The sequence below is a fragment of the Passer montanus genome, unplaced genomic scaffold, assembly GCF_014805655.1.
Source record: "Passer montanus isolate IOZ18808 unplaced genomic scaffold, ASM1480565v1 scaffold5, whole genome shotgun sequence".
NCBI classification, from domain to species: domain Eukaryota; kingdom Metazoa; phylum Chordata; class Aves; order Passeriformes; family Passeridae; genus Passer; species Passer montanus.
This window is the reverse complement of record NW_024369929.1, coordinates 8,256,064-8,281,133: the sequence shown is the minus strand read 5'-3', so window position 1 is coordinate 8,281,133 and position 25,070 is coordinate 8,256,064. Positions and strand designations below refer to the sequence as shown.

Sequence of the window (25,070 nt, the reverse complement as noted above, 5' to 3'; positions counted from 1 at the left end):
CGGGCGGGCGCGAGGCGGCGCGGGGCGCCCCGGGCGGGCCCGGAGGGGCGCCCGGCACTTACCATGGGCGCGGGAATTACCTTATTAACACAGACATCGAGGGAAAAGGGGCGCGCGGAGGGATACGGCCTCGCCGCCGCACAGCGCGCATGCGCGCCGCCGCGGGGAAAGGCGGGGAAGCGCGGGCTGGAGGGGCCCCGCCATGTTCCGTTCCGCTGCCCGCCCGGCGGGGGCAGGGCTGGCCCCGCGCTCTCGGCGGGCCCGGGCGGCCTCCCTAGAGGCAGCTTATGGAACAAGGACAGGGGTCGCTGTCCCGGGTTACTCTGTAGCACAGGGTGGCGAGGCTTGAATTCCCGCCTCCTGGCTGCTGGAGCTCTGCTTGTGCTCCCAGACGAGGGTAGGCTCTCTGAGCATGGACTTCGCAGCCCTGCCTGTCTGAGGCAGGGCTTTAGGGATAATCACAGATTCAAGTCTGTTGGAGAAGGCCTCAGAGTTCATAAGAGTCCAACGTGTGACCCAACACCACCGTAGAGCAAAGGCACTGGGGCACTGAGTGCCATGGCCAGTGTTCCCTTCAACACCCCAGGGACGGTGACTGTACCGCCTCCCTGGGCAGCCCCTTCCAGTGTCTAATCACACCGTCTGTGAAGAAATTCTTAATGTCCAACCTAAACCTTCCCTGGCAGAACTGAAGACTGTCCTCTTGTTCTTGCAATGGTTACCTGGGAGAGACCAACTCCCTCCCACATGGCCACAACCTTGGATCTGGGAGTTGTGAAGTCACCCCTGAGCCTCCTCCAGGCTGAACCCTCAGCTGCTCCTCACAGAACTTGTGTTCCAGGTCCCTTACCAGCTTCATTGCCCTTCTCTGGACCTGCTCCAGCCCCAAAATACCCTTCTTGAATTAAAGGACTGAGAACTGGATTCAGTATTCCGGGTGTGGCCTCACCAGTTGCAAATATGGGGGAAGGTGCATTTTGGGATCATAGAAATAGGATGTGATAGGATGACAGCTCCAAAACAGTCTTCAGTTGTTACTGCTCCTTCAGAGGGCTCTGGCCTTCAGTCCAAGGCTGGTACTGAACCTGACAGCCCAGGCCCTGAAACATTTGTCTCCCAGTTTTGTTTCAACAGTCCAAAATGGTTGTGTTCACATTCTCCCCAAAGCTGTTGCAAGTCACACATCTGCTGCTGTGAAGCGTGGATCTCATAATCATCATCCTTCAGGAAAACATACCAGCGACAAAATTCCAGTCTGTTATTTTGGAGATTATAATACCCACTAGATAATCAGAGGAATACCTGCTACAACGCTGTTTACAGAGCCATTATTATTTGCCTTTGACCTACCTAATGCAGCTTTGTACAAAATACAAATACCAATATTCCAAGCAGTGACCGTTTGTTCCTGTCACCTGTGGACTGGTTTTTTCTGGCCGTGCTCAGCCAGAAGGCGGCACTAGAGAACAAATCCAAGCACCTCGGGGCTGCCACTGGTCACCCAGGGCGTGGAATCCTTAAATCCAGCCTTCAGCACACTTTTTCCTGTCCGTGTCTCTCAACAAGGATTTACATGTCATGTTATGACTTTTCATTTACGAAGTTGCGGTAGACACAAAAAATGTTACAATGTTCTCATTTTTATTGGTGTTTGCCAATAAAACAGGAAGACTGTGGTGTTAGCAGCAGTGCTACAGAAAAGCCAGCCTTTCCACATTAATGACAGTCTTCCATAGAGGTGAAGAATGCAGTCTGCATTTAGTCCATTAGCACTGTGTATCAGTTTTCATTATTATGATCACAAAATAAACATGTCTAAACATGTTTTTTGCAGGATTCACCAAAACTACATGTAAGAGAGACATTGGATGTCTGATGTAGGCAAGTCAGAACACATTTCACATCTGTAAAGTATGGTTTCTATTTTACCCTGCTTTAGAAGATGTAATTTTTTAGCTAAATAATCTAATACATTCTACTAAAAAGCACAGCAATTTTTACTAGAATTATTTTCTTTATTTATTTAATACTGTTACACAAGAACATACGTGCTGATAGGAAAATGTGTTCTAACCTGAGGCAACCACAGCATGTTATAACTTAATCAACATTATTAGCATGTTTAAACAAGCTCTGGAGTGGGGTAAGCTAATTGCATAGGCAACTCCTCCCCAAACACTTTTCTATATATGGCTGGGGTTTGCCCATACAAGTAAAACCAAAGATTGTAGCACACATTTTTTTCATAAAAGAGAAACAATAAAGGGGTTCTCTGAGTCCAGTTTGGACAGCAGTGAGTATGAGAGTCAGCACTAATTTGTACACATCAGTGGACTGACATCAGTGAATATACCCCTTCCATCTTGTCATAACTTTTTGGCATCATCCACTCTGGCTAAAACACACAGAGCAGGTCTGAAAAAGGCACTTACAAGACTGTGGTGTTATTAATATTCAGTTCAGTTTAAAGTTGTTGGAATCTATTGACTTACTTTGGTATTCACCTTTCTGCACAATAAAAGAGACATCACTGTTCTCATTTCTCCCAGAACGTTTCACACACCTGATCATCACACACACTGCAAACTACAGATGGAGAAATCGTCTGAGCCTTTCATGTGGCCAGTACCAACCAACGTTACTGTACCACTAGCTGCTGTAATACAGTTCAGCTTCCTGGGCAAGGAAGCAGAAGTATTGTGGAAGGCTACATGGAGACAGGCATCTCCATGTTTTCTAAACTTCCCTGTTTAGGCTCCAAGGCCTCCCTGTTTTCTAAAGTCACTGATGGAAACTGCTCCAGCTCACAAGACATTTCCATTGGCAAAACTGAGTGCCAGGTTGAAATGTAGTTGAATGTCCTCACCCTCCAACACAGTTGGGAGACAGGCGGGATTGTGGCAGCACAGAGCCTCTCCTCCATTTGTGTAAGATCTCCACGGCACGAGCAGCCTCTCCCCTTTTCCCAGCATGACTGTACCAGCACGTCCACACATACCTGCCATCGCTGAGATACAATGCTTGTAGTAACGCAAGGTGCACAGAAAACACTGTCATCAACAGAAAACTTGGAGTGTCCCCCATCAATCCGGTTTTCTCTAAATTAAAAATAGGCTATTTTTATAAAGAGGTATGTCTCGCGTTCCCGCACCAGACTGCCGGTGCAGTGTGCGTTTAACGCCCCATACAAACGCCGGGATGCCCTACAGACTGTGACAGACCCCAGAGCCCGCTCTTAGTGCCTTGGCCACAGTAGCAAATCTCCTGCTCCCGAGACGAGGAGCAGGTCCGGCGGGGCGGCGGCCCACGGAGGCTGGCAGGGCACGGAGGGTAACCCTGGCTGCCTCGGAGCGCTCTCCGGGGCCGGCGGGTGCAGCTGCGCGAGGTCACCGAGCCTCGCTCCTCTCACACCGCCCCCGGAGCCACCCCAGCTCCAGGGCGGCCGTGGGTCTGCGTCCCCCGCCCGCCCCAGCGCTGCCGCGCCCCGCAGGGCCCGCAGGACACCGGCTGGGCCGCCCGGCACCCGAGCCGGCCCCGCGGCACGGATAGGGCCGTGACAGTCCCCGCCCCCGCGGGGAGCGGAGGCCCGGCCGGAGGGAGGGAAGCAGGGAGGGAGGGACGCCGCCGAGTTCCGCCCTAGCTGCCATGGCCGCGTAGCGTCTCCTCGGCAGCCGCGCTCGGACATGGGCCTGCCCGGGGCCGGCGGGCGGAGGCAGCGAGTCCCCGCGGCGGTGAGTGCGCGGCCGGGGCGGCTCTGGGCCGGCGGGAGCGAGGCCTGCGGGGCAGGGGGACTCCGGCAGTGACGGGAGGGGCGGGCGCCCTTGGAGGGATCCCGGGCCCAGCCCCGCCGTGCGGGGGGAGCGGCCCTCGAGGGGCTGCGGAGGACGGGGGAGCCGGTCCGGGCCGCGCGGGGAGAGCCGGGCCTGGCGCGGCGGGGAGCCGGCGCTGTGACCTTGGGCAGCCCGCAGTCTCCCCGCCTTCGCCCGGCCAGGGTGAGGAGCGAGGGGGCCGGCGGAGCCGAGCCCGAGAGCGGCCGGAGGAAGATGGCAGGGAAGCGGCGCTTCCCAGAGTGCCGCACTCCCGCGGCCGGCGAGCTGCGCTGTCATGGGGATGATTGCCTCAGCCGGGCCGCAGCGCTGCCGACCGCCCGCCTGCAAACTTGGAGGAGTTTGCTGCCTCTGTCACCTCCCCGGCTTCTTATCACCTCTGCTGTTTGCCTGCGCCTTGCACATGTTCATTTATCTAAATAACAAGTGGAGCTATTTGTGGTTTTACTTAGATAGAGTAACTTTCAAACTTCCTGCAGAAAATTCAGTGTATTTAAGAAACTTCATAGTGTCCATCTTTCCCCTTGGTGTCAGTGAAACTGTTGGATGGTTGTCTGTCAGAGGGTTCTCTCACTGCGTGGAGAGTCCTTGCAGGCTTGGCAGTGCAGGTTTCAGCAGGGTACGTGGCCAGAGAGAGCCCTGTGATGTGTTACTGCCCTGGTGACTGTGGCAAGCAGAGGAATGGTGAAAGTTTGGGTACTCTCTGTGAGCATAATGAGCTTGCCATAAGAACCCCCAATGGTTATAACCATCCCATGCACATTAGGTTACAGAACCAAGGCCTGTAGCATTAACAGTACCAGAGCCTGGAAGAGAGCTAGAGGACTCACAGAACTAAATATGCTGATTGATTGTGCAGTTCAATCATTGAAAAATTCTTGGTGTCTAGACTCAAACTGATAATCTTAAAAAACTGACTCTTGTGTACTAAGTACAGGCAGTAAAACTTAATTCTGAGAAAACTGAGTAACTTAATGCTCATGAGAAATCCATTTCTCATTTGCTCAAGTGCTAGAGAGAAAAATAAGTGAATAATACTTTATTACATACCTGAATTGGTGATGCACATTATTTGTGTCAGTATTTCACACTGTGTTAGTGTGTGCACTGCTTGCAGTGTAACTGCTTCAGTGCATTGTTCTCTCTGTAGTCATTCCACTTAAAGCTTACTCATATCCTTAGTAAAACTGGCATGATAATTAGATGTTGAAAAACCTGTTACCAACAGGTATGTTTCTCTGTCAGGGTGAAACTATCCATTCTAAGTATGTCAAATGCCTATAATCATACAAGCATGACTTCACTTATATTTTGGGATAGTGGCCTTGTTTTCAGCACTCATAGGTATGAAAAAGGAGCCAGAGATAATACTTCAGCTGGGGGTAGAAAAGGTCTCAGGTTTTGAGTTTGATCTTAATTTTTAAGATAAAAGCTGACAAACCTGAAATAAGTTGTTTCTTCTTCCTTATAGAGTTGATTAATAGTAGATTTAGCTATTACAACTTCTTCAATCCATTGTATTCATGGTTTTATGATCCAGTTTCCTCTGATGCTGACTAGTTCCAAACTGTATTTGTGCAACTGGGTTTTGCTGGATTCCTCCGCTGAGACTAGTCCAATTAGGAATCTGGTATCTGTAAAAAATTGTGTTCAAAGTCAGATGGCAATATTTGTCAATGAAGGAGCTGATTTGGACTCTGAAATTAGTCTTCCTAGAGCTTGCTCAAAAATGAAGGAAATAAACCATGTTCATTTGAGTATGAGGAAAAATTAAGGTAATGCACATCTTGAAGTTTAGTGGATGCTTAAAAAAATTTTAAGGGTTCTCATGAGCTAAGACTGAGCAGTCAACAATGGTCAGTCTGTAGTAATAAAATCCAGTTGGGGCATTTGTGATGCATAAACCTGAAAATGTTAGTTACAAATCCAAAATTAAGATTCTATATAGAAAAATGTCTTAGAAACTGCAACTGGTATCTCAAATCAACTAGTGACATATGCTGTGTGTATTTTGACTAGGTGTGTCGTTGAGAATTTGATTTTTTTTTAAAGTTTAGGAAATGTTGTTCCTTATCCATTCTTACTCATTTCACTGCAGCATATTTTATGAATTGTGGTGCTGTGGGAGTCAAAGGGTAATACCTCATTCATCAGATGCTGTGGTTAGAAGCTCATGTTTTAAAAAAGGTATAGAAATTTCATTTAATCAGAAAATTAAAGTTCAGCAGTGAACTTGATTGGCAGTTTAAAGACCTGCAGTTATAACTTAGTGACCATAGGAAAATGTGGAAAGAAAATTTTTGTTTCAGGCCAAAGCTTAGAGGTGTCTTTTATTTATTAGTTCTGCATTTGTATAGATGATGTTCCAGAAGATCTGCCCTTTTCAAGGTGTGTCAGCAACACTTGAGAATTTACTGACATCATTAAATGGTTCATCTTCCACATAATCTTGAGCTTTTTTTGCTCATATGCACACAGCACTCTAATGCTATGTGCATATCTTATTCAGACTGCGTATTTAGTTACAATATTCTGTCAGAACACAACCAAATGCTGCCACTTCAGATTAAGAAAATACTGGTTACATAACAGAGCAAACATTGAAGATATATTTGGAAAGGACTTAAAAGCTTCAAAGGAAAAGTCTATTTACAGTTCCATGGAGAAAAAAAAAAGCCAGGTAAAGACATGCTCTGAAGGTAGAATGAGACAAGCAATACCAAAATCTTTATAAGAGTGAAGCCACTCTTTATAAGGTTGCAAAAAGTATGTCTTTGTTTTAGGCTAAAAGGCTTTTGTACTGGAAAGGTCTTCTTTGGGGCAGGGAATGTCTGTGTTTTATTTCTACTGCATGCAGTTCTAATGAATTATCTGCCTTGTTCTCAGCTCCTAAGTGTGTCCCTGAAAGTTACAACTGAATGAATGACACATCACATAGAAAAGAGAATGTTTTAAGATGAGTGAGGTATGGGATATGTTTTTAATTCTCTGTATTAAAGATAGTATTTGAGGACTTCAGTACTTACTTTATAGAATTATCTAGAAATTGGTCTACTAAGAGAGGATTTTTATCAAATTTTTCAGTTTTAAAAAGCTGATACCTAGTTATCAAGGAATTAGCAAGTACAGCATCTGTGTTCAAGCATAAGTTATTTTGCTAGATTTTGTTTAGTCTGACCTTGGCATACCAGACCTTAGACCAAAGGTTTGTGTTAACTTAGTGTCTTTGTTTGATAACCAGTTCCTAGACTAACAAGTCAGGCTAGCAATACTCTCTGCAGTAATTCTTCAAGGAGTACAACAGCTCTGAGCCTTGGGAAGGGATCCCATTCCCACCTTAGCTTCTCATTCTTGACTGCCCGTGCCAACTGCTGCCCTTGCACAAGCTGTGTGGCCTTTCTGCTTCTTCAGCAGGCTGAATTGGCTCAGTAAGAGGCTGGAGAAGTACCAGACCAGCATGAGAAAGAGGGAGGGACATTGGGACTACCTCATTGAGTGGCAGTCAGCTACTGATCACTTTGGTCAGGTGAAACTTCCCTCTGAGGTCACTGGCTGGGTTTTTTGGTCACACTTGATGCTGATCACATTGAGAGTGAAAGAGAAATGCTCGACCTTCATCTTGTCAAAAGCCATGTGGCTTTTCTCTACTAGGAAATAAACTACTTGCTGATATCATTTTTCCGTCTTCTGAGTCCCCCTTCATTCCTTCAGTATCACCCACATTTAATGTCTCCCCTCTTGCTTGTGAGGGAGCTCAGTTCCTCCCCTGCCACCCCCAAGGCTAAAATAGCTCACTGTGTACTAGATGCAAAGAATTTTAGTTAGATTGTCCACAGGAGACTTCATGGACTTCCCTTGTCTCAGATAACATGATGTGACAGTCCCTTGTGACCAAACTCTGCTTAACTATTTCATGGCTACGTGGAGAGCACTTTCAAATGAAAGCACAGTCAGTAGCACCAAGGAGTTGAAGACCTGCACAATGTCCAAGACATTTCAGTAGACTTTAATGGTAGCAGCCTTCCTGTTCTCAGCTTATCTCTTAGCAAGACATTAGAAGTCATTTTTCAGAGGAGGTAATGTGTATTTGCAGAATACAGAGGAGTCAGCTATTTTTTGATAGTATACTTGCTGGCATTTTAGTAGAATAAATTTGCTGGTTATGATGATTTTTGACATTCATGAGTCAGCATTTTTTAAAAAATTTTTCTGTTAGCACCATATTGCTGAACATTCTTGATCAATTATCTGAAGTGATTTCAAATAATTCTGTCACTTTGAGAGGATTAATTTATACTAATAATTGTTCAGACACTCTGTTTCTAGGTCACATAAGGTGAGATAAATTAGGTAGTAAACCTACACAGGTGACTATAACTACTATACTAAAAGTAATTGGAATATAATTTGGCTCTTCCTACCCTTTTTTCCTCCTCCAGGAAAATACTGATAGAGACTTCTAAGAAGCTGTAACACCCTAGAAGGGACATAAGTAACAATATTAACATGCCTGCTGTGGCATCTGTACCTAAGGAGCTCTACCTCTCTACTTCATTGAAAGATCTCAATAAGAAGACAGAAGTAAAACCTGAAAAGACCAGTACAAAAAGGTATCTATGTTACAATTAATTTTTAATTAATACTTAAAATATTAGTGGTTCCAGAACAAATTTTTGTGGATCTAAATTTCTTTCATTATTTCTGCTAGATACTAAATCTTCAATAGTCTTATGTATGGCTCTCAGCTGTCACATTGGATATGCATACTGCCAAAACATGACTTGGACAGAGCACAGTGCCCATGAAAATCTGCATACTTAAAGGAAAGGCTACATAAATGCAAATCTGTAAAAATGACAGAACCTTTAGCAAGTGTCTGAATGCTTTGCCTCTAGCATTTTTAGACAATCAATGATTTAATTTTGTCTTACTATGATGTAGTTTTTCCCAGAAAGAAAGTTATTCTTAGAAGGGAAGAGTACCTTTTTCCATATCTCACTCTGGTATTTAATTATGGAAGACTTCAAATAATAAGGCTGGTAAACAAACTAGCAAAGATAAACATTATTTGTAGGAACATGATTGCAATTCATATCTAATGAAAGCTTTATATTAAGGTGGTAAAATCAACTGCTTAATATATGGGTGAAGTCTGTAAACACTTAGGATGGTTTCTTGTAATGAAAAGGTGTTTGAGGACAAGTGAACAATTATGTGCTTTACTCCTCTTCTTTGGTTTCAGTTATGTGCAGAGTGCCCTTAAGATTTTCAAGGCAGCAGAGGAAAGCAGACTGGATGGAGATGAAGAAAAAGCTTACATCCTATATATGAAATATGTGGCTGTTTATAACCTTATTAGAAAGAGACCTGATTTTAAGCAGCAGCAGGTATAAAAGCTTTGTGACTGATCTCTTCTGCATTGCTCAAAGTGTGAGAAGTACAGAGAATTACACTAATGCACATTCAAAGGATCACACTGATAATAAGTAAACTGTCTCACTTATGGTGCTGTGTTTTCTTTCTTGTTTTCTGACAAGTCTGGTGTTAATTTTTTTTTACAGTTTTCCTTTTATGTATGAACTATACAAATTGTCAGATCTGTGAATATTTTTTCATGGAAAGATATTCTTGTAATTTTTACCAGTCAGACTCTTTTGGTGAAGTTGCCTTGTCTAGCCTTTATTTATTAGTGCTATAAAACAAAACTCATATTTATATGGAAAATATTTTGATTCAAACCAGTTGGGGTTTTTTTTGCATTAATATAATATTAATTCTCCATACATTAGTGGCTCTTGACATGCATAGAAGTAGGCATTGTTAAACTGTATATGATGTGATGCTTGTCATTTTAGGATTATTTTCATTCAATTTTGGGACCTACAAATTTAAAAAAAGCTCTTGATGAAGCTGAAATACTGTCAGACAGCCTTAAACTCAGGTATGTAATATAGTTGTTTGCTAAAACATTGTTCTTCATACCTTGAGCCTGTATCTGTGCCAAGGGCAGATTTTCATGCTATTTAGTAGTAAGCAATTACACTTGAGTAAACCATAGGTACCTGAAACTCCTGAGAGCTTAAATTTATTCCCAGAAGTATTTTATTAGAGATAATTTTCACTGCCACATGCTCCAAAAACTTGTCATTTTGTACACTGTCTGCTAATTCCTGGTAACTTTGGTTTGTTAACAGTGTCTCCTAGTTTTGTTGACTAATGAAAAGAAACCACAAGGTCTGAAGTATATATACAGGAGAGATGATCAAGAGCAATTTCCTCCTTAACCTTTTAATCATAAAGTCATCTGAGTCTAAATATCTTAATGAATGTTCCTAATAATCAGATAGGCTAAAAAGTCCCCCAGGTCTGGTAGTTTACATTAAGAAATGCCAGGTTTTGATTCATTAGCCACACTTTTCCTCTGCCACTTGCAGATATGTGCATGGAATGCACAGTTCTGCCAGTATGTAAATGAGCAGATGCTAATGGGCTTTTGGGTACCTGATTGACAGCTGTCATGTTACATCTTTGTGCCATAAGCCATGAAACTGTATTAGTAAGAAGTTGTAAGGTAGGGTCTATCTTTAGGTGACATTTAGCACAGTAGTTCTTATTTCCAGCCTTCTCTGCTTCTTGCATCCTTAGCCACTTTCTCACTCTTTTGTCTCTCTCTGCAGCTGGGCACATTTCCTTTGACAAGTATCATGTCCCACCCCACCTCCTCCCAAGTATTCTTGTGCAAGTGTATTTTATGCCCTCCAAAGTGCTAAATCTATAAAGTTAGTTTAGGTGAACTGTGAGTGTAGTTATTGTATGTGAAGAGTGACTTCATAAAGATCTCATGACACTGTGTATGAAACAATCTCTAGATTTTCTTTGTTTAGGTGAGTCTTACAATTAAACAGCTACAAATTTACTCTTAAGAGTAAACATCGATAGAATCATAGAAACCCGAAATGTAGAGACTTGTTGTTTAAATAACCTATGTCTGTTTATGAAAGGAACAGAGTTTTGAAGTTGACACAGTAACTTCTAACTACTCTGGCAAAATGTGTAAATATTTAAAGGTAACAGAAATGAAACGTGACTCCTGTGTAACTACAGAAGTAGTTTCAAGGAAATTATTTGTATAATTTCTTCCCCAGGCGGTAAGCCAGCAAATGGTTTGAATGTTAATTGTTAACTAAAAGTAGAGCTGCTGAAACTTGTATAGGTGCAGGAATGCTTACTTGAATGACCCACTACGTGCTTTAGAAGTATAAATAGGAAATTGATGGGTAAATATTTCATACTGACCAAATTAAACTAAAATCTGAAATATGCTTTAGTGTCATTAACTCCAAGTGGGAACAAAACGCTCAGTTCTAACTTACAGTGCCTGTGCCAAATCAAGAAGCCTGTTTAAAAATAAAATCACAGACTTGCTGCCTCCTCCCTCTTAGTGGGCAATTAGTGCAGTAGACTTGGAGGTGGAATTTGATTGAACGATGTAGGTTATTAACACAGTACTTTTGAACTGAAATACAGCTGTATTGTCATTGTTATTTGAGCCCTCATTACGCAACATCTGGTTAAAATGAGCACTTACTAACACAGTTCTGAGTTCATGTTTTACTTCTTGGTTCAGTCATCCAAATTGTTAGGTCAAACATTCTTCTTTTGTTTTATGGTACTAGTAACCCTTAAACTTCTCAGTTGTATTAAATGTAAGTGAATACTATTCAACAATGATGTGACTGTACAAACCTCCAGTGGGTGATCTGAAAACTGTAGTTTGGAGATCACTGGCTGCAATGCCATGATTGTCCTTCCAGTGGTGAAAGGCTGGGAGGGCAATTTTCAAGACTGAGGCTTTATGAAAAGGACAGCTGTATGCAAGACCTCATCCCCCAAAACTCCTGAGTGAACACAGTTCTTGCATTGGCTTCCCTGTAGGCCCAGTGTTTGAAACACTCTGAAGGTGATTACTGTATAAGTAGTTCTGATCCAACTTCCCAAAAAAAGCAAATTTAGATATCTGAGCTAATTTACTCTTCACTGGCTCCATTGCAAAATGAAATAAAATACCTGGGATGACTTGTAATATATTGATTGGAGTTTACTTGTAAGTCACCAGTACCTACTGTTTTCTGTGGAAAGTGAAAAGCATTCAGAGATACCATAGCTAAGCATGACCCAGGTTTGAAGAAAAAAATAGCTTTACAATCAATATGACTTTACAATAGGACTCAAACCAAGATTTAACAATAAGAAAACCCAAAAGTGGGAAAAATAAGACCACATTGTTAGGAAACAAAATGGAGTTTGTTAGAATACAAAAACTGGCAATACTTCAACTTTTTAAAATTCTAAATACTTCTTTTAAAGTTTTTGACTGAAGACTTGGTGATTTTGATAGTAATAATCCAAGGTTAGCCAAAACCACAATATTGAAAAAGGCACTTTTTTCCCCCAATAGATATGAAGAAGCTGAAGTTCGGAAAAAACTCGAAGAGAGGGACAGACAAGAGCTGCAGAAAAAGCAAGAACCAAAAGATGATGGAAAGAGCTCAGCCAAAAACTCCTCAGAAGGTGCTGTGGATTCCAAAGGAAAAAGCCAAAGGGTAAGTGAAGGTGTTTACAAACTCTAATCCAATCTGAATGTATAGTTTCAATGTAGAATTTGGTCTCTACTAGTAGCTATTTTCAGGTCAGAATCAAGGTGGAGTTTTTTGAATTAATGTACACTCTCCCTAACCCTTCTTTGACCTTTTTCCTTGGAATATGTGAAGTTCTAGCAGCCTCAAAGTCTTGTATAAGATAGACTGAGCTTTATGGTTAAGTCAAATTCTGTTTTATGCCAGAATTAGTGCAAGAAATCCAAGGTAATGGTGACAGACTGATATTAAGGGTAACATGTCTCCATTTTAGGAGTAGTGTGGAAACAATTAACACTTAATACTTGACAAATACTTAAAGAATTTCTTCTGTTAGATGTTGGTGTCCTAGGTTGTATTACCTCTCTAAATGTTTTCTGTCTAGGCAGGGCAGCAACCTCAGTTGAGTACATTTGAGTACATTTGTCAGCACATCTTCAGAAGCAGCTCCCTTGTGCTGTGTTTGTTCCTGTGGCTCAACTTTCTGACAGGTTTCCTTCAGGCTCTATGAGAGTCATTGCCAGTTGGCCACCTTAGTTCTCAGTATTATATGCTAAACTTTTTTTTTTTCTCACTTCTACAGATTAATGGTGACAAAGCATTCACTGGAAAGAAAAGATCAATCTGATAGCCTGAGTGGTAAGCAATGCAATGCTCACACAAATGTGGAAAAGATTTCTGTATGACTGTGCACTAATCACCTCACAGCTGCAGTCCTTCTCAGGAGTTATTTCACAGTTAAAATATTTTGATGAAATTCTAGTATCCTGCATTTCAGTTACAACAAATCAGTAATTCATTAAACTCTGTATTAAAGCCTTCATTACTTCTCATAAACCTAGAGATCTGTAGTTAGTTTTTCAACTGTTCAGTAATGGAAGATGAACTAGTCTTGAAGTGGTCAGGTTAGAAAGAAAAACTGCTCTACTGCTGATAGGCAAGGATGAAATATGACAGCTTACTCAGGTAAATAGAAAATTTTTCCATTCTTCTTACAACGTTCTGCTTTTTGTTCTTATAATAAGTATGTTAAAACATTCTCTAGAGTTTTTAAGAGGAATATCTGCAGCTTGTAGTTCACAAATGCTTGTAAATATAGCTTGATTTAAATGAGACCACAATATGTTAAACTCGTTTATCACTGGAATATTCAGTATTGTCTAATCTAACAGATCAGGTGCTGATCACTACAGCAGTGGGAGCAAAAGGCCCACACTGTAATGTCTCACCTCCATGCCTTTGTGGGACTTCTTAGTTCTGTTTCATCTGTTTGCAGTCTTGATTGCACCAGTCAGATACCATAGCCATTCTTAGCTATCTTCATTTATAATGTAGCTTCTTAGATGTAATTGCTTCTCTCTTTCAAGGATCTGTCACACCTGAGAGACTGTTTGCAATGATGTCAGACAAAAATATTGAATTGCTTATAATGGATGCTCGAAAATCAAAGGATTATCAGGAATCCTGTATTCCAAAATCCATCAGTGTCCCAGAAGAAGCTATCCATCCTGGGTAAGACATGATGTTAAATGAGAGTGAAATATTTAATCTTCTATGCTTTTAAAGCTTGTACACCTAGTGTCAGAATCCCTGCTGTGTACCAGTGGGTGAGATGTATCTGCACAGCTCTGTTCTTGCATGTACTGACTTCAACACAGTGTATATTTATTTTATCCAAGCACATTAATATCTATGAATTATGTTGTTGGACAAAATGTTACTTGTACATGAATCTTTAAATGCATGTTAATACATTTCAGAGATACTGCTTACCTGATTGAAGCTAGACTCCCAGAGGATTCTAGGGATTCATGGAAGAGGAGAGGACAGTTCCATTATGTTATACTGCTAGACTGGTTTAGTTCTGCTGAAGACTTAAAGCTGGGAACAACTCTACAGAGCCTGAAAGATGCGCTTTTTAAGGTTGGCAAATTTCATCTTTTAATTTATTAATTCATCTTAGTAAATAAGGCCTTGAAGCACTTGAATTTACAAAGTATGTGGAGGCTTTAGTGACACTTGGTTGAGTTTTCAAAGCCTGCTTGTTTTCATAGCAGAAGTGTATTTTGAAGTTTCACACTGCCCTCTAGTAGAGGACAGCATAATTTATAACAGGTAAATGGCAGAATGATTCCACTCACTTCCTTAACAAGCAGCTCATCAACTTAGAGTTCTTTGCTGACAGCGTTGTTTGGGAAAGTACTTTTAGTCCTGTTTCCCAGGAACAGTCACCTTCTGTCCTATATTAACAACAGTAATTCCTTATCCCTGGAAATGGGTTGGCCACCTACTTTGCACTCCTGTCAGCCAGGTACTTCCTACAGTGGAGGGGCTGCAATGAAGGAAGCTCCAGAAATATTTTCAGCACAGTTAACTTTTCTGCATTTTTGAATATAACTTTTAGGTAAACATTAATTTAAATTCGAGTTGGATCAGTGCAGGAAGCTTATAGACTCCACAGTGAGCAGATGCCCAACATTTTTGAGTCAAACTCTCTGTGGCTGTGTTGTCCCCCCTCTGTACAGTGGTGGCTCTTGTGAAAGACTGCAAATCTTCTGTTACCTTGACATTCAGGACTGGGGTTCAGAGATAGTTCAACAGTTCTCCTTGTTTACAGACTGTTCTCTAGACTGTCTGTGAATTGTTCATGTACTAGTACCGAGGACATCAGGAGGAGGGCAGTCTGAACCCTGGACTCTCAAGGGGTTTCAGAAGTCAGTGTTAGGCTTTCTAAATCACTAATCCCTCAGCAAACATACCAAATAAGAAACTGAAGCAAATACTGTAATAAAAATACTTTTGTGTGTGGAGGATTGTTATGTGAAGTAGCAGTAAGTGGTTCTTTCTCTACTGGAAATATTCACACCCTGTTGTAGGCAGAGCTAGGAACCCAGCTGTGCTGGGCATTCTCCAAACACAGAGAGGATCCCTATTTTTGCAACCTCTAATTCTTGTTTAAAAATCTTAAAAAACAATCTCTCAATTTAATGACTAGGCACAGGAATTTAAACAACACTATTAAGCTGTAAAAGTTTACTTTCTATTTTAAAATCAATTAATTTTAAACTTTTTTTCCATACAGTGGGAAAGCAAAACCATCCTGCAGAATGAACCTTTAATTCTAGAGGGAGGTTATGAAAACTGGCTCCTTTGTTTTCCTCAGTATACAACAAATGCTAGAGTCACTCCACCCCAGCATGGCAGGACTGAAGCAGTGACTGTTTCTTGTAAGTATAAAGAGCAAAACCAAACACTTGTACTTACTGGATGAGTTTTTCATTCATTCAGGTGTTTTTAGGAAAGTCTTATTCTAGCTAAAAACTAAATTTTTGCTTGGAATGGGGGATTGATTTTGCTTTTATGGTTTTGTTTTGATAATTCTCTTATGGTTCCCTCCTGTCCCCACTCCTGCAGTGGATTTTACATATCCATCTCTGGAGGAGCCAGCTCCTGTGCCACCTGTTGTTGCTGAAAATGAAGAAATGGGAGATAATTTGGAAGAGAGACTAAAATCACTTAACAGACCAAACATACAGGATGCTGCTGTTCCAAAATCTGACAGTTCCTTTGTAGTTAATCCCATGTCAGTTACAAGAAGTATCCCTGAGGTAAGCTTTTTGATCTGTTTCTTTTTTTCAGTTAGTATATGGTTAATGTGTTAGAGACCCACCACACCCAGCACTCTAAATCCACAAGTAAACATGCTCAATACATTTGTTTAAGCCTTGTACATGAGTATATTGGTACAGAGACTCTTGGTGGTCCATGAAGCTGTGGTAACTGATCTACAGAATTATATGAAACTAAAAACACTCAACAGAATAGCAGAACTTTTCATAAATGTTTTTACAGGAGCATGTGAGAAATTCAAGGTCAGCAATTGATCACTAATTCAGAAAGTTTATAAGTAACCTTTCTACTTAAAGCACACAGGATGAAATACAGAGAGGACAGTTAAGCCATGGTTTACCTTGGTGTTCCACAGGTCTGATTTCCAGCCACTGTATCTTCATTCAAATAATAAAACATTCAGGTGTTTTGTTACTCTGGGTCCAGTAGCAAAAGTATAGGAATTTGTATCTTCCTTTCATGTGAATAAAACTTCATAAAAACACCTTTGTAGAGTTCTTACACTAAAATAATACTTTCCTTAGGAGACAAGGCTTAAAAGCTCTTCACTTTCAGCCTTCTAGATACAGATTTCATTCAAGAGATCCTATACTGTAAAATTTAGAGACCTTATTTCTGTTTGTCCCTGAACCAGATGAACTTTTATTTCTTCAGAACATTCACTCCAGCATCCAAAACTACCTACTAGCAACAGCTGAGCATAAGCCATTCTTAAATACCCCTTCCCATTAAACAGGTGCTTTGTCACATGACTGAGAGAGCCAAGCCCTAATTAGGCTGCCTGATTGCCCTAAAACGTTCACCTTTGAAAGCTCAAAAATAGAGGGTTGTGGTAATCAGTGTATAATGCTGTCCCTATGATTCTTTAGCACTTGTTTATTAGTTCACACCTGGAATGAATACCTAATTTTACTAACAAGCAGTTTGAATGAGAAGATTTAATGAAATTGAAAGATATCTCTCTCTCTCTCTGTCAGAAGTCAACTTGATATAATCTTTATTCTCTTACAAATCTCACTTAGGAAGGGCTTAGCAAAGAGAGTAGTAATAGCTGCAGTGAGTTGTTCTAGACTCTGTGTTCTGCACCTGTGTTACAGGTGGATCGTTCTAAAAAGCCTTCACTAAAAATCCTTGGTGATAACAGAGCAAAAGCTCCAAGTACAATCAGTGACAGCCAGTCTGGTGAGAGTGGAAGAATTGTTCCAGACCGCTCCACAAAGCCCGTGCATGATGGAAGGAGCACTCTGACAGAAGAAGAGAAAAGTCGGGTCCATGCGGAAACTGCTGCTTTGTTAGAGAAAAACAGACGGGAAAAGGAACTGCGGGACAGGCAGCAGCAGGAACAGAGAGAGAGGCTCAAGAGAGAAAAAGAAGAACAAGAACGAAAAGAACAAGAACAAAAGGCAAAAGAAGAACAGAAGGAAAAGGAACACAAAGAAAAGCTACAGCAATCAAAAGAGGACAGAGAGCAGGAGAGGGATGAACAAACAAAAAGAGAACAGGAGGAAAAGGAACAAGAAAGAGCACACAGAGAAACAGTAGAAGCAAAAAGGCAAAATAAAAATGAACCAGAAAACATTGGTGCAAAAAGGATTGAGATTGACAAAATATCCATGGAAGAAAGAGAAAAGGGAACTCGAACACCAGAAACACAGAAACGGGCACTGGGTGATGCATCTCAGACCTTTGTGACTGTTCCAGGCAAGGTTAGTGAAAAAGAAAATCATCATCAAATGTGAAGTAGCTATGCACTAAAATAATGCTGAATAGTCTAGTTTTAATCTAGCAATTTAAAATACATAATTGGATGTTTACTTAGACCACATTTTACATAAAAGTAGAGGAGAGAGTTAAAACCAAGACACAAATAGATTTTTTTTTTCCCCAAGACAAGCTTGTTTATTTCTTGTAGGTGGGCAGCATGAAATCCCCACGGGATAATAAAACTTCCCACTCACATGGAGCTAGAGGGGATGATGGTTCATAGACTGCAACCCTCTGTTTCAAAAATAAAAGCCTGGTGGTATTTAATTTCTTGTACCAGCTTGGTATTCTATGGGATGTTAAGGACACACTGGTGTCATAAGGAGCCCTTTAGTGCCCCCAGGTGTGGAAACATTGACAGAACATTGGGAACATGGACAGGATTTTGTTACCTGGCACAGGAAGCAAAGCAACATCCTCATCTAGGATTTTTGCTGAAAACAGTCCAGTTCCAAACCTTGGCGGGGAGGAGAGTCACAGTTCTTTCTTTCCTCGTTCTTGAAAAAATTTGCAGAATTTCTCAATGTACAAATCATCTGATCATAAAACAGGAGCCACTTGCAAAGCTAACAATGGAACAGATGTCTTTAAAACCACTTCTCAAGAACTTGCATTAGGATATTTTTCTCTGCTTTTCTAATTGCAGTTGTGATTTGATCATATTCTGATGCTTGTTTAATCCAAATGCACAAGAAAGCAAAAAATAAATCTTCCTGTGCAAATTTAGCACAGTCATTCATGAGCTTTTGACTGACAGAGCAACTTCACATAATCCCAAAATGATGGCCTGTGATCAACCAAATTCATGTTGGCTTCACAGTTTGCCTTTTCCATGGAGAGGTTTGACCAGTGAGGAGTCAAAGGGAAAAAATCCTGAAGTTTAACACCAATTATAAAGCCCACAACTTTTAGGGTGGAAAGTAGAGTAGGTGGAATTTCTGTACTTTATTTCTGAGCTGTTGAAACTACAGAACAAACTGTAATACAACACTGAGTTTCAAAAACTATTCCAGTGAATTGCCTGTAGTACGTAGGAATAAAAATTATCTGCTTTAACCACTTTGTTGTGGTGCATGCATTTAACTACCAAAAATGAAAGTATAACTCTGCTTTATCAACATTCTTTACTGACATGCCAGATGAAAATTGAAGCCTTCTTTCAAAATCTTTTGCAGCAAATGGGGTTTAAAGGACAACCAGACAGTGAAGCTCAAAAGCCAGGACCCCTTAGAGAGGATTCTGAACAAGATACTGAAAGACTTAAAGTAAATGCAAATGTATTGTATGTAGCCAAAATAATCAAGCACAGATGCTTTATGATTATTATATTACGTTAAACTCCATTTCATTTCAGTTTTTAAAGTCATCATCTTAAGACTATGCCATGTTCACAGTGTTCGTTTGCTTTTTTCCATTTGTCATATTCATATGAAAAATGCTTGAAACTTCCATTGTAAGTCTTGATGTATTTCTGGTGGCACTAACAAGCATTCTCCATGCATTTGTCATCTCATGCATACACCTTCAAGTGCTGCTTTAAGGCTAAGCTAAAAGCTTAGCTTTATGTGTTTAACAGAAGCATATACTCCTACTATTTCCTGATTCTTCAGGGAAAAAATGGAGTTTTGTGACTTTCATGAGACTAAATGGTTGGTTTGTTTTTTGTTTTTTTGGAATGTGTCAGCAAATGTTTTGTTTAGATTCCAATGTTTTTGTTTTGATTGAGCAATAGAAAATACTAAATTACCATTACAATACATTTTATTTCTATCTATAATCAAGGATTTATTGTACTGTTTGCACTGAATCATGTAACTCCATAGAGAAGTCCCAGGCAGCTTGTTGCTCTGCATAGGTAACTGTACATACCTCACTTTTCTCTTTGTTTATTAGTCCCAGCGGGAGCCATTAATGAGAGCACGAAGTGAGGAAATGGGAAGGATAGTCCCAGGGCTGCCTGCAGGTTGGGTAAAGGTAACTCCTCTCCTGAAATGAAAATCAAACTTTGTTTGTGTTTTGTGTAGTTTTGTCCTGTATTTCAGTTGTGTCTTACTTCTAAGTTAGATCTTGTTTCTTTTTTTTACTCCCCTTTAACTTCCACACAGTCACTTTGTGAATTTTAATATTATTTGTAATGAAACTAGGACAGTTCTTCTGCTGTTCCTGGTTTTTGCTGTTTAATAGGCATTTTGGTGAAAGTGCCCCTTCTACTAAATTTAATCCATTGAATGTTAATTAAATGGATTAAATTAATCCATTCAATGTTAATTCATGAATGTTGAGGCCAGTCACAACTTAATATCCCAGTGTCTGAAAAACTCGTGCTGTTCTTACAGTAATGTATTAATAGTAAGTTAATGATGGATTTTCACTTGGGTTTGAAACTATTGGGGTTTTTTTCCCCCAGTTCCTGGATGACATCACTGGAACCTATCGCTACTATCACTCACCAACAAACACGGTTCAGATGTACCCCCCAGAAATGGCTCCTGCAGCCACTCCTCCATCCACCCCTCCCACGCGGAAGGCCAAGCCCAAGGTGACGGCTGAGCGGGACAGAGAGCACTCCAAGCTCAAGCGCTCCTACTCGTCCCCAGACATAACCCAGGCCATTCAGGAGGAGGACAAGAAGAGAATTCCTGTGACTCCTGCAGTCAATCGTGACAATAAGTATGTTTGTTTGATAAGTTAGATCACAACTCGGGCAGTATGACAGCACAAAGGACTTTCTTTGTGTTTAACCAACTGAAATTCATTATTGTTTTCTAAGTGGGTTTGAAAGGATGCAAGAGTAAGAGGATAAAATTTCATTGCTAGAAGTTCAATGTATAGAACAGTTCTCTTTGAGAAATCAATATAATAGTTATGTATTAGCAGGAGTTTCAGAGGTCACAGTCTATTAATTGGGTGACAGTTGCTTTTTTAAGTTCTGTTATTTGTTAACAGACTATTAGTATTAACATACTAAAAGACTATCTTCTGACAGTTTGTGAAATGCAAGTTTTCAGATTTTAAACTGTATTAAACAGCTAATTCTTCATCTGTGAATTGAAGAAATAAAGGAAAAAATATATAAATCTCACAACTGATGGTGCCTAAAACTCAGCCTCATTACAGGCCAGTGTATATGGATTTCTCACTGTTGCATTGGTTGGTTTTGAATACCCTAAATGATGGTATTTGGTGCCAGGATGGATGGGGATAGTGGGGTGAAGTGTGGTGTCTGTTGATTTATGTGAACAACTTTGTCAAATCTGAGACTCCTAAAAATAATTTCTTACTTACAGACCTGCCTGTTACACTAAAGCAGAAATTTCCAGGCTCTCTGCATCGCAGATTCGAAATCTTAACCCTGTGTTTGGGGGATCGGGACCAGCTCTGACGGGACTGCGGAATCTAGGGAACACTTGCTACATGAATTCCATATTGCAGTGTCTGTGCAATGCACCTCACCTGGCTGAGTACTTCAACAGAAACTTGTATCAAGCTGATATTAACAGGTAACAATCTCTCATCTGCTTTATATGTGCCAATTCAAAATCACTTAGTGGGGCTGTTTGTTTTTTCAGGCAGGAGGCAAATGGTAACTTTTAGGCACCTTGACATTTTCAAAATTCATGTGTGTCAGTAAATAGATTTTACTGGACTGTGATAACTAAATTATGGTCACCATATTCATTAAATACATGTGTACTAGAGTCTCTTAAAACCAAACTGAATAGTTAAATAGTTCACAAAACATGCTGAAAATAGCTGTAGCTTCCATCTGAAATGTCGTACCAAATTACAGGGCTGACATAGATGAAAATTTAACTCAGCCAATTTTCCTTGGTCTAAAGAAATTATCTTAAAATCAAGATCATGTTTTGAATTAAAAAGATTAATATTAAAACCCAGTTATATGAGTGGCTCAGATTTTTTTTTCTTATTTTATAGGTCAAATTTCCTGGGGCATAAAGGTGAAGTGGCTGAAGAGTTTGGTGTAATAATGAAAGCTTTATGGGCAGGACAGTATAAATATATCAGTCCCAAAGACTTCAAAATTACAATTGGGAAGATTAATGACCAATTTGCAGGATATAGCCAACAGGACTCCCAAGAATTGCTTCTCTTTCTAATGGATGGCTTGCATGAGGACCTAAATAAAGTAAGCAATACACTTAAAACAAATTATGTATCTGTCAGAAGATAAAGAGAAATTTTTTTAATACTTCCTTATTCCATAAGATTATGTTACTGCAACCTTGTACAGAAAGAAATACAATTATTCAGAATGAAAGTAGGAAGTCAGTATGAAGGTATAAGGTAGTGGAGGGAAGCCTCACTAGACAAGAACTGGCTGGCTACACTGCCATGTTTAAATATTCTTGTGAATATTCAATCATAGGCTTGCCTGTAGATGAGATTTCTTACTTACATATATGTTAATATATTGCTGTGGTATTTAAACGTCTGCTATCCAGGCTGACAACAGGAAAAGATACAAGGAAGAAAATAACGATCACCTGGATGACTCAAGCGCAGCAGAAATAGCCTGGCACAAGCACAAGCAGCTCAACGAGTCCATCATCGTGGCACTGTTCCAAGGGCAGTTCAAATCCACCGTGCAGTGTCTGACGTGTCACAAGAGGTCCCGAACCTTCGAGGCTTTCATGTATCTGTCACTACCACTTGCATCCTCCAGCAAATGCACTCTGCAGGTATGGGGAATGGAGAGAAAACCTTCCTCTGGCACTTCATTGTGATGCTGCTTCTGCTCACCCTCTGCTTGAAGGGGTTGGGCAGCATTTTGCTTAATTTGCATTGACCTGAAACATGAACAGATCTGAATCTGGTTTTTTTATTTTTAATTATTCTGTATATTTTGAAGGATGCTAATTAATATCTGCAGTAAAACTTGCTTCCACACATAGACTTAAGTCACTTTTCCTCAGTGAAATGTAGAATGCAGATCACTGATGCAGGTTAACAACCAAATGGGAAACAAACATTTTTGTTATACTTGCATAAATGCCTACCATTCACAATCTCTGTATTTTGTTTCAGGAATGCCTTAGATTGTTCTCCAAAGAAGAAAAGCTCACTGATAACAATAGATTTTACTGTAGCCATTGCAAAACTCGAAGGGACTCTTTGAAAAAAATAGAAATTTGGAAATTACCACCTGTGCTTCTTGTGCACTTGAAACGGTAAGGAAATGGTGATTGGTGGATGTTAATGAGGATGGAGTGACCAGGCCTTGATGGAACTGGATTGTTCCATGCCAGTAGCTGACCATTTTTACTTAGAGAAGATCATAGATAGATACATTACCAATTCTAATGTTGCAAGAATTTGATTTTCATCTGATGCTTCTTTTGTAAGGCTGTAATTTCCAAGGCACTTTCACAAGTGACCTCCTGTTACTTTTGCTAAGAAACACATGAGCAAACGTTAACAGAACTGGGGGCTTTAGTTGAGATCACATCCTGGTTAAAAACAGGGAAACCTAACATGCTTAATACAGTGGAATAGCTTGTGAACAGCTTGTAACTTTTCATGATGCTTTTTAATTCTCTAGATTTTCCTATGATGGAAGATGGAAACAAAAGCTTCAAACTTCAGTAGATTTTCCACTGGAAACTCTTGACCTCTCTCAGTATGTTATTGGTCCAAAGACTTCCTTGAAGAGATACAATCTGTTCTCAGTATCGGTGAGTAACCATGTCACATTTCAAAACCCAGCTGCACTTTATGCCAGGACTCAGGGTGGCCTGTGGGATTCAGCCAGGCTGCGTTGCAGACTAAGTTGTATTCTAAAAAAGAACAATTGGGATTTAGTAAACATTTCATGTTCTAGATTATTTCCCTAACCAGGGAAGAAAGGACAGCTTTGAAGGCCACTAACCCTTGCCTTACATTCACAGAATCATTACGGTGGGCTGGACGGGGGGCACTACACAGCCTACTGCAAAAACGCTTCAAAGCAGCGCTGGTTTAAGTTTGATGACCATGAAGTGTCCGAGATCTCGGCGTCCTCGGTGAAGTCCTCAGCTGCTTACATTCTCTTTTATACTTCCTATGAACAGCGAGCACTAGATATGGCCACGTAAAGGAACGTGTCTTAAGCAAACTGGTTTTCTTTCTTCAAGAGCAAAGTAGGCCTGGGAATGCACATAAACATGCAGAGGTACAGCAGTCCCTGGAGGAGTGGCAGGAGCAGGGTGCCTGCAGCAGGGCTCGCTCAGGCATAGCAGTGCTTAACAATCAGACACCGAAGGGTAACGCTTGTGCTCATACTGCCATCTGTGAAACCATTTACAAGCATACTGCATTACTGTTTATTTAAAAAAGAACTATATTTTTAGTCTGCTCCAAAATTAAATTCTAGCTTAGTCATCTGAAATCTATTAACAAGTAGTTTAAAATGTCTTAAAATCCCAAGGCATATCTTGGTTTATTTTTTCTTTCACTGTTAATGGCCTTTTCACATTTCTAACCTTAAGCTTGACTCTACTGTGAATACTCTAGAACGATGTAAACAGTTAGGAATGTAAGTGTACATATTGATTGCATACTTGCACATCAGAATTATGTATATAATAAAATGTTGTCCTTTTTGTGAGACTCCAAAACTCAGAGGATTGCATTTATTTGCCAGCTCTAAGTAATTGCAACACTACTTAATAAAAAAGCAGAGCTGTATTATTTTTTCTGTTAGCTTTTGTCAATATTTGTGCACTTCAGAGTTATTCTAAACAAACAAGATTTTCCTTTTTAATTTTTTAATATAAATTTTCATGTACACATGCATTAAAAACCTTAATGAAGAAATTATTTAAAAATATATCCTGTTAAATGTATGTTTGGGTTTGGTTTTTCATTCTCAGCTTGTTATGCAATGATTAAGATTGTACATAATAACAGTCTGACTCATACACGGTTTAAAGGTTGTCCAGATAAAAATATTGTTTTGCATAGAGCTGATTAGTTTAAAAACTTCTTTTAGTTGCATCTTTCATATTTCTCTGCTCTGAATTAGGGTTAGTTTTCCTTTTCTGGTAAGATTGGCATTCAAAAGTCTTACATTCTGAGCTTTTACCTGTCTGTGTCTGTCTTGCTGATGGAATTAAGACCAATATTGATTGTTTTCCAGAAGCTTGCAAGCTGCAAACAAGTTTGAAGTGCTGGAGAAACAAAAATTACATCAGTAGAGCAATGCCTTTTTCTTTCT

The 25,070-nt window shown here is 40.3% G+C and overlaps 2 protein-coding genes across 2 annotated transcripts in view; one reads left to right on the top strand and one right to left on the bottom strand.

Annotated features, from left to right (window-relative positions):
* Positions 1 to 491, bottom strand: part of GABPB1 (GA binding protein transcription factor subunit beta 1) — a 20,408-nt gene extending 19,917 nt beyond the window's left edge. The window contains exon 1 of the mRNA XM_039722880.1: positions 81 to 491. The gene's annotated coding sequence lies outside the window, so the exon portion shown is untranslated. The remainder of the gene's footprint in view (positions 1 to 80) is intronic.
* A 3,103-nt stretch (positions 492 to 3,594) lies between these two features.
* USP8 (ubiquitin specific peptidase 8) lies at positions 3,595 to 24,818 on the top strand. Its single transcript, XM_039722875.1, is given in 21 exon segments — positions 3,595 to 3,731; positions 8,267 to 8,437; positions 9,070 to 9,214; positions 9,683 to 9,768; positions 12,286 to 12,430; positions 13,047 to 13,057; positions 13,059 to 13,102; positions 13,831 to 13,975; positions 14,224 to 14,386; positions 15,546 to 15,690; positions 15,878 to 16,071; positions 17,191 to 17,799; positions 19,033 to 19,122; positions 19,751 to 19,831; positions 20,265 to 20,527; positions 21,145 to 21,357; positions 21,794 to 22,004; positions 22,321 to 22,557; positions 22,904 to 23,046; positions 23,418 to 23,550; positions 23,764 to 24,818. Coding segments are annotated over 20 exon segments (3,348 nt in total). The 5' UTR covers positions 3,595 to 3,731; positions 8,267 to 8,333; the 3' UTR covers positions 23,950 to 24,818.
* Positions 24,819 to 25,070: the final 252 nt, after the last annotated feature.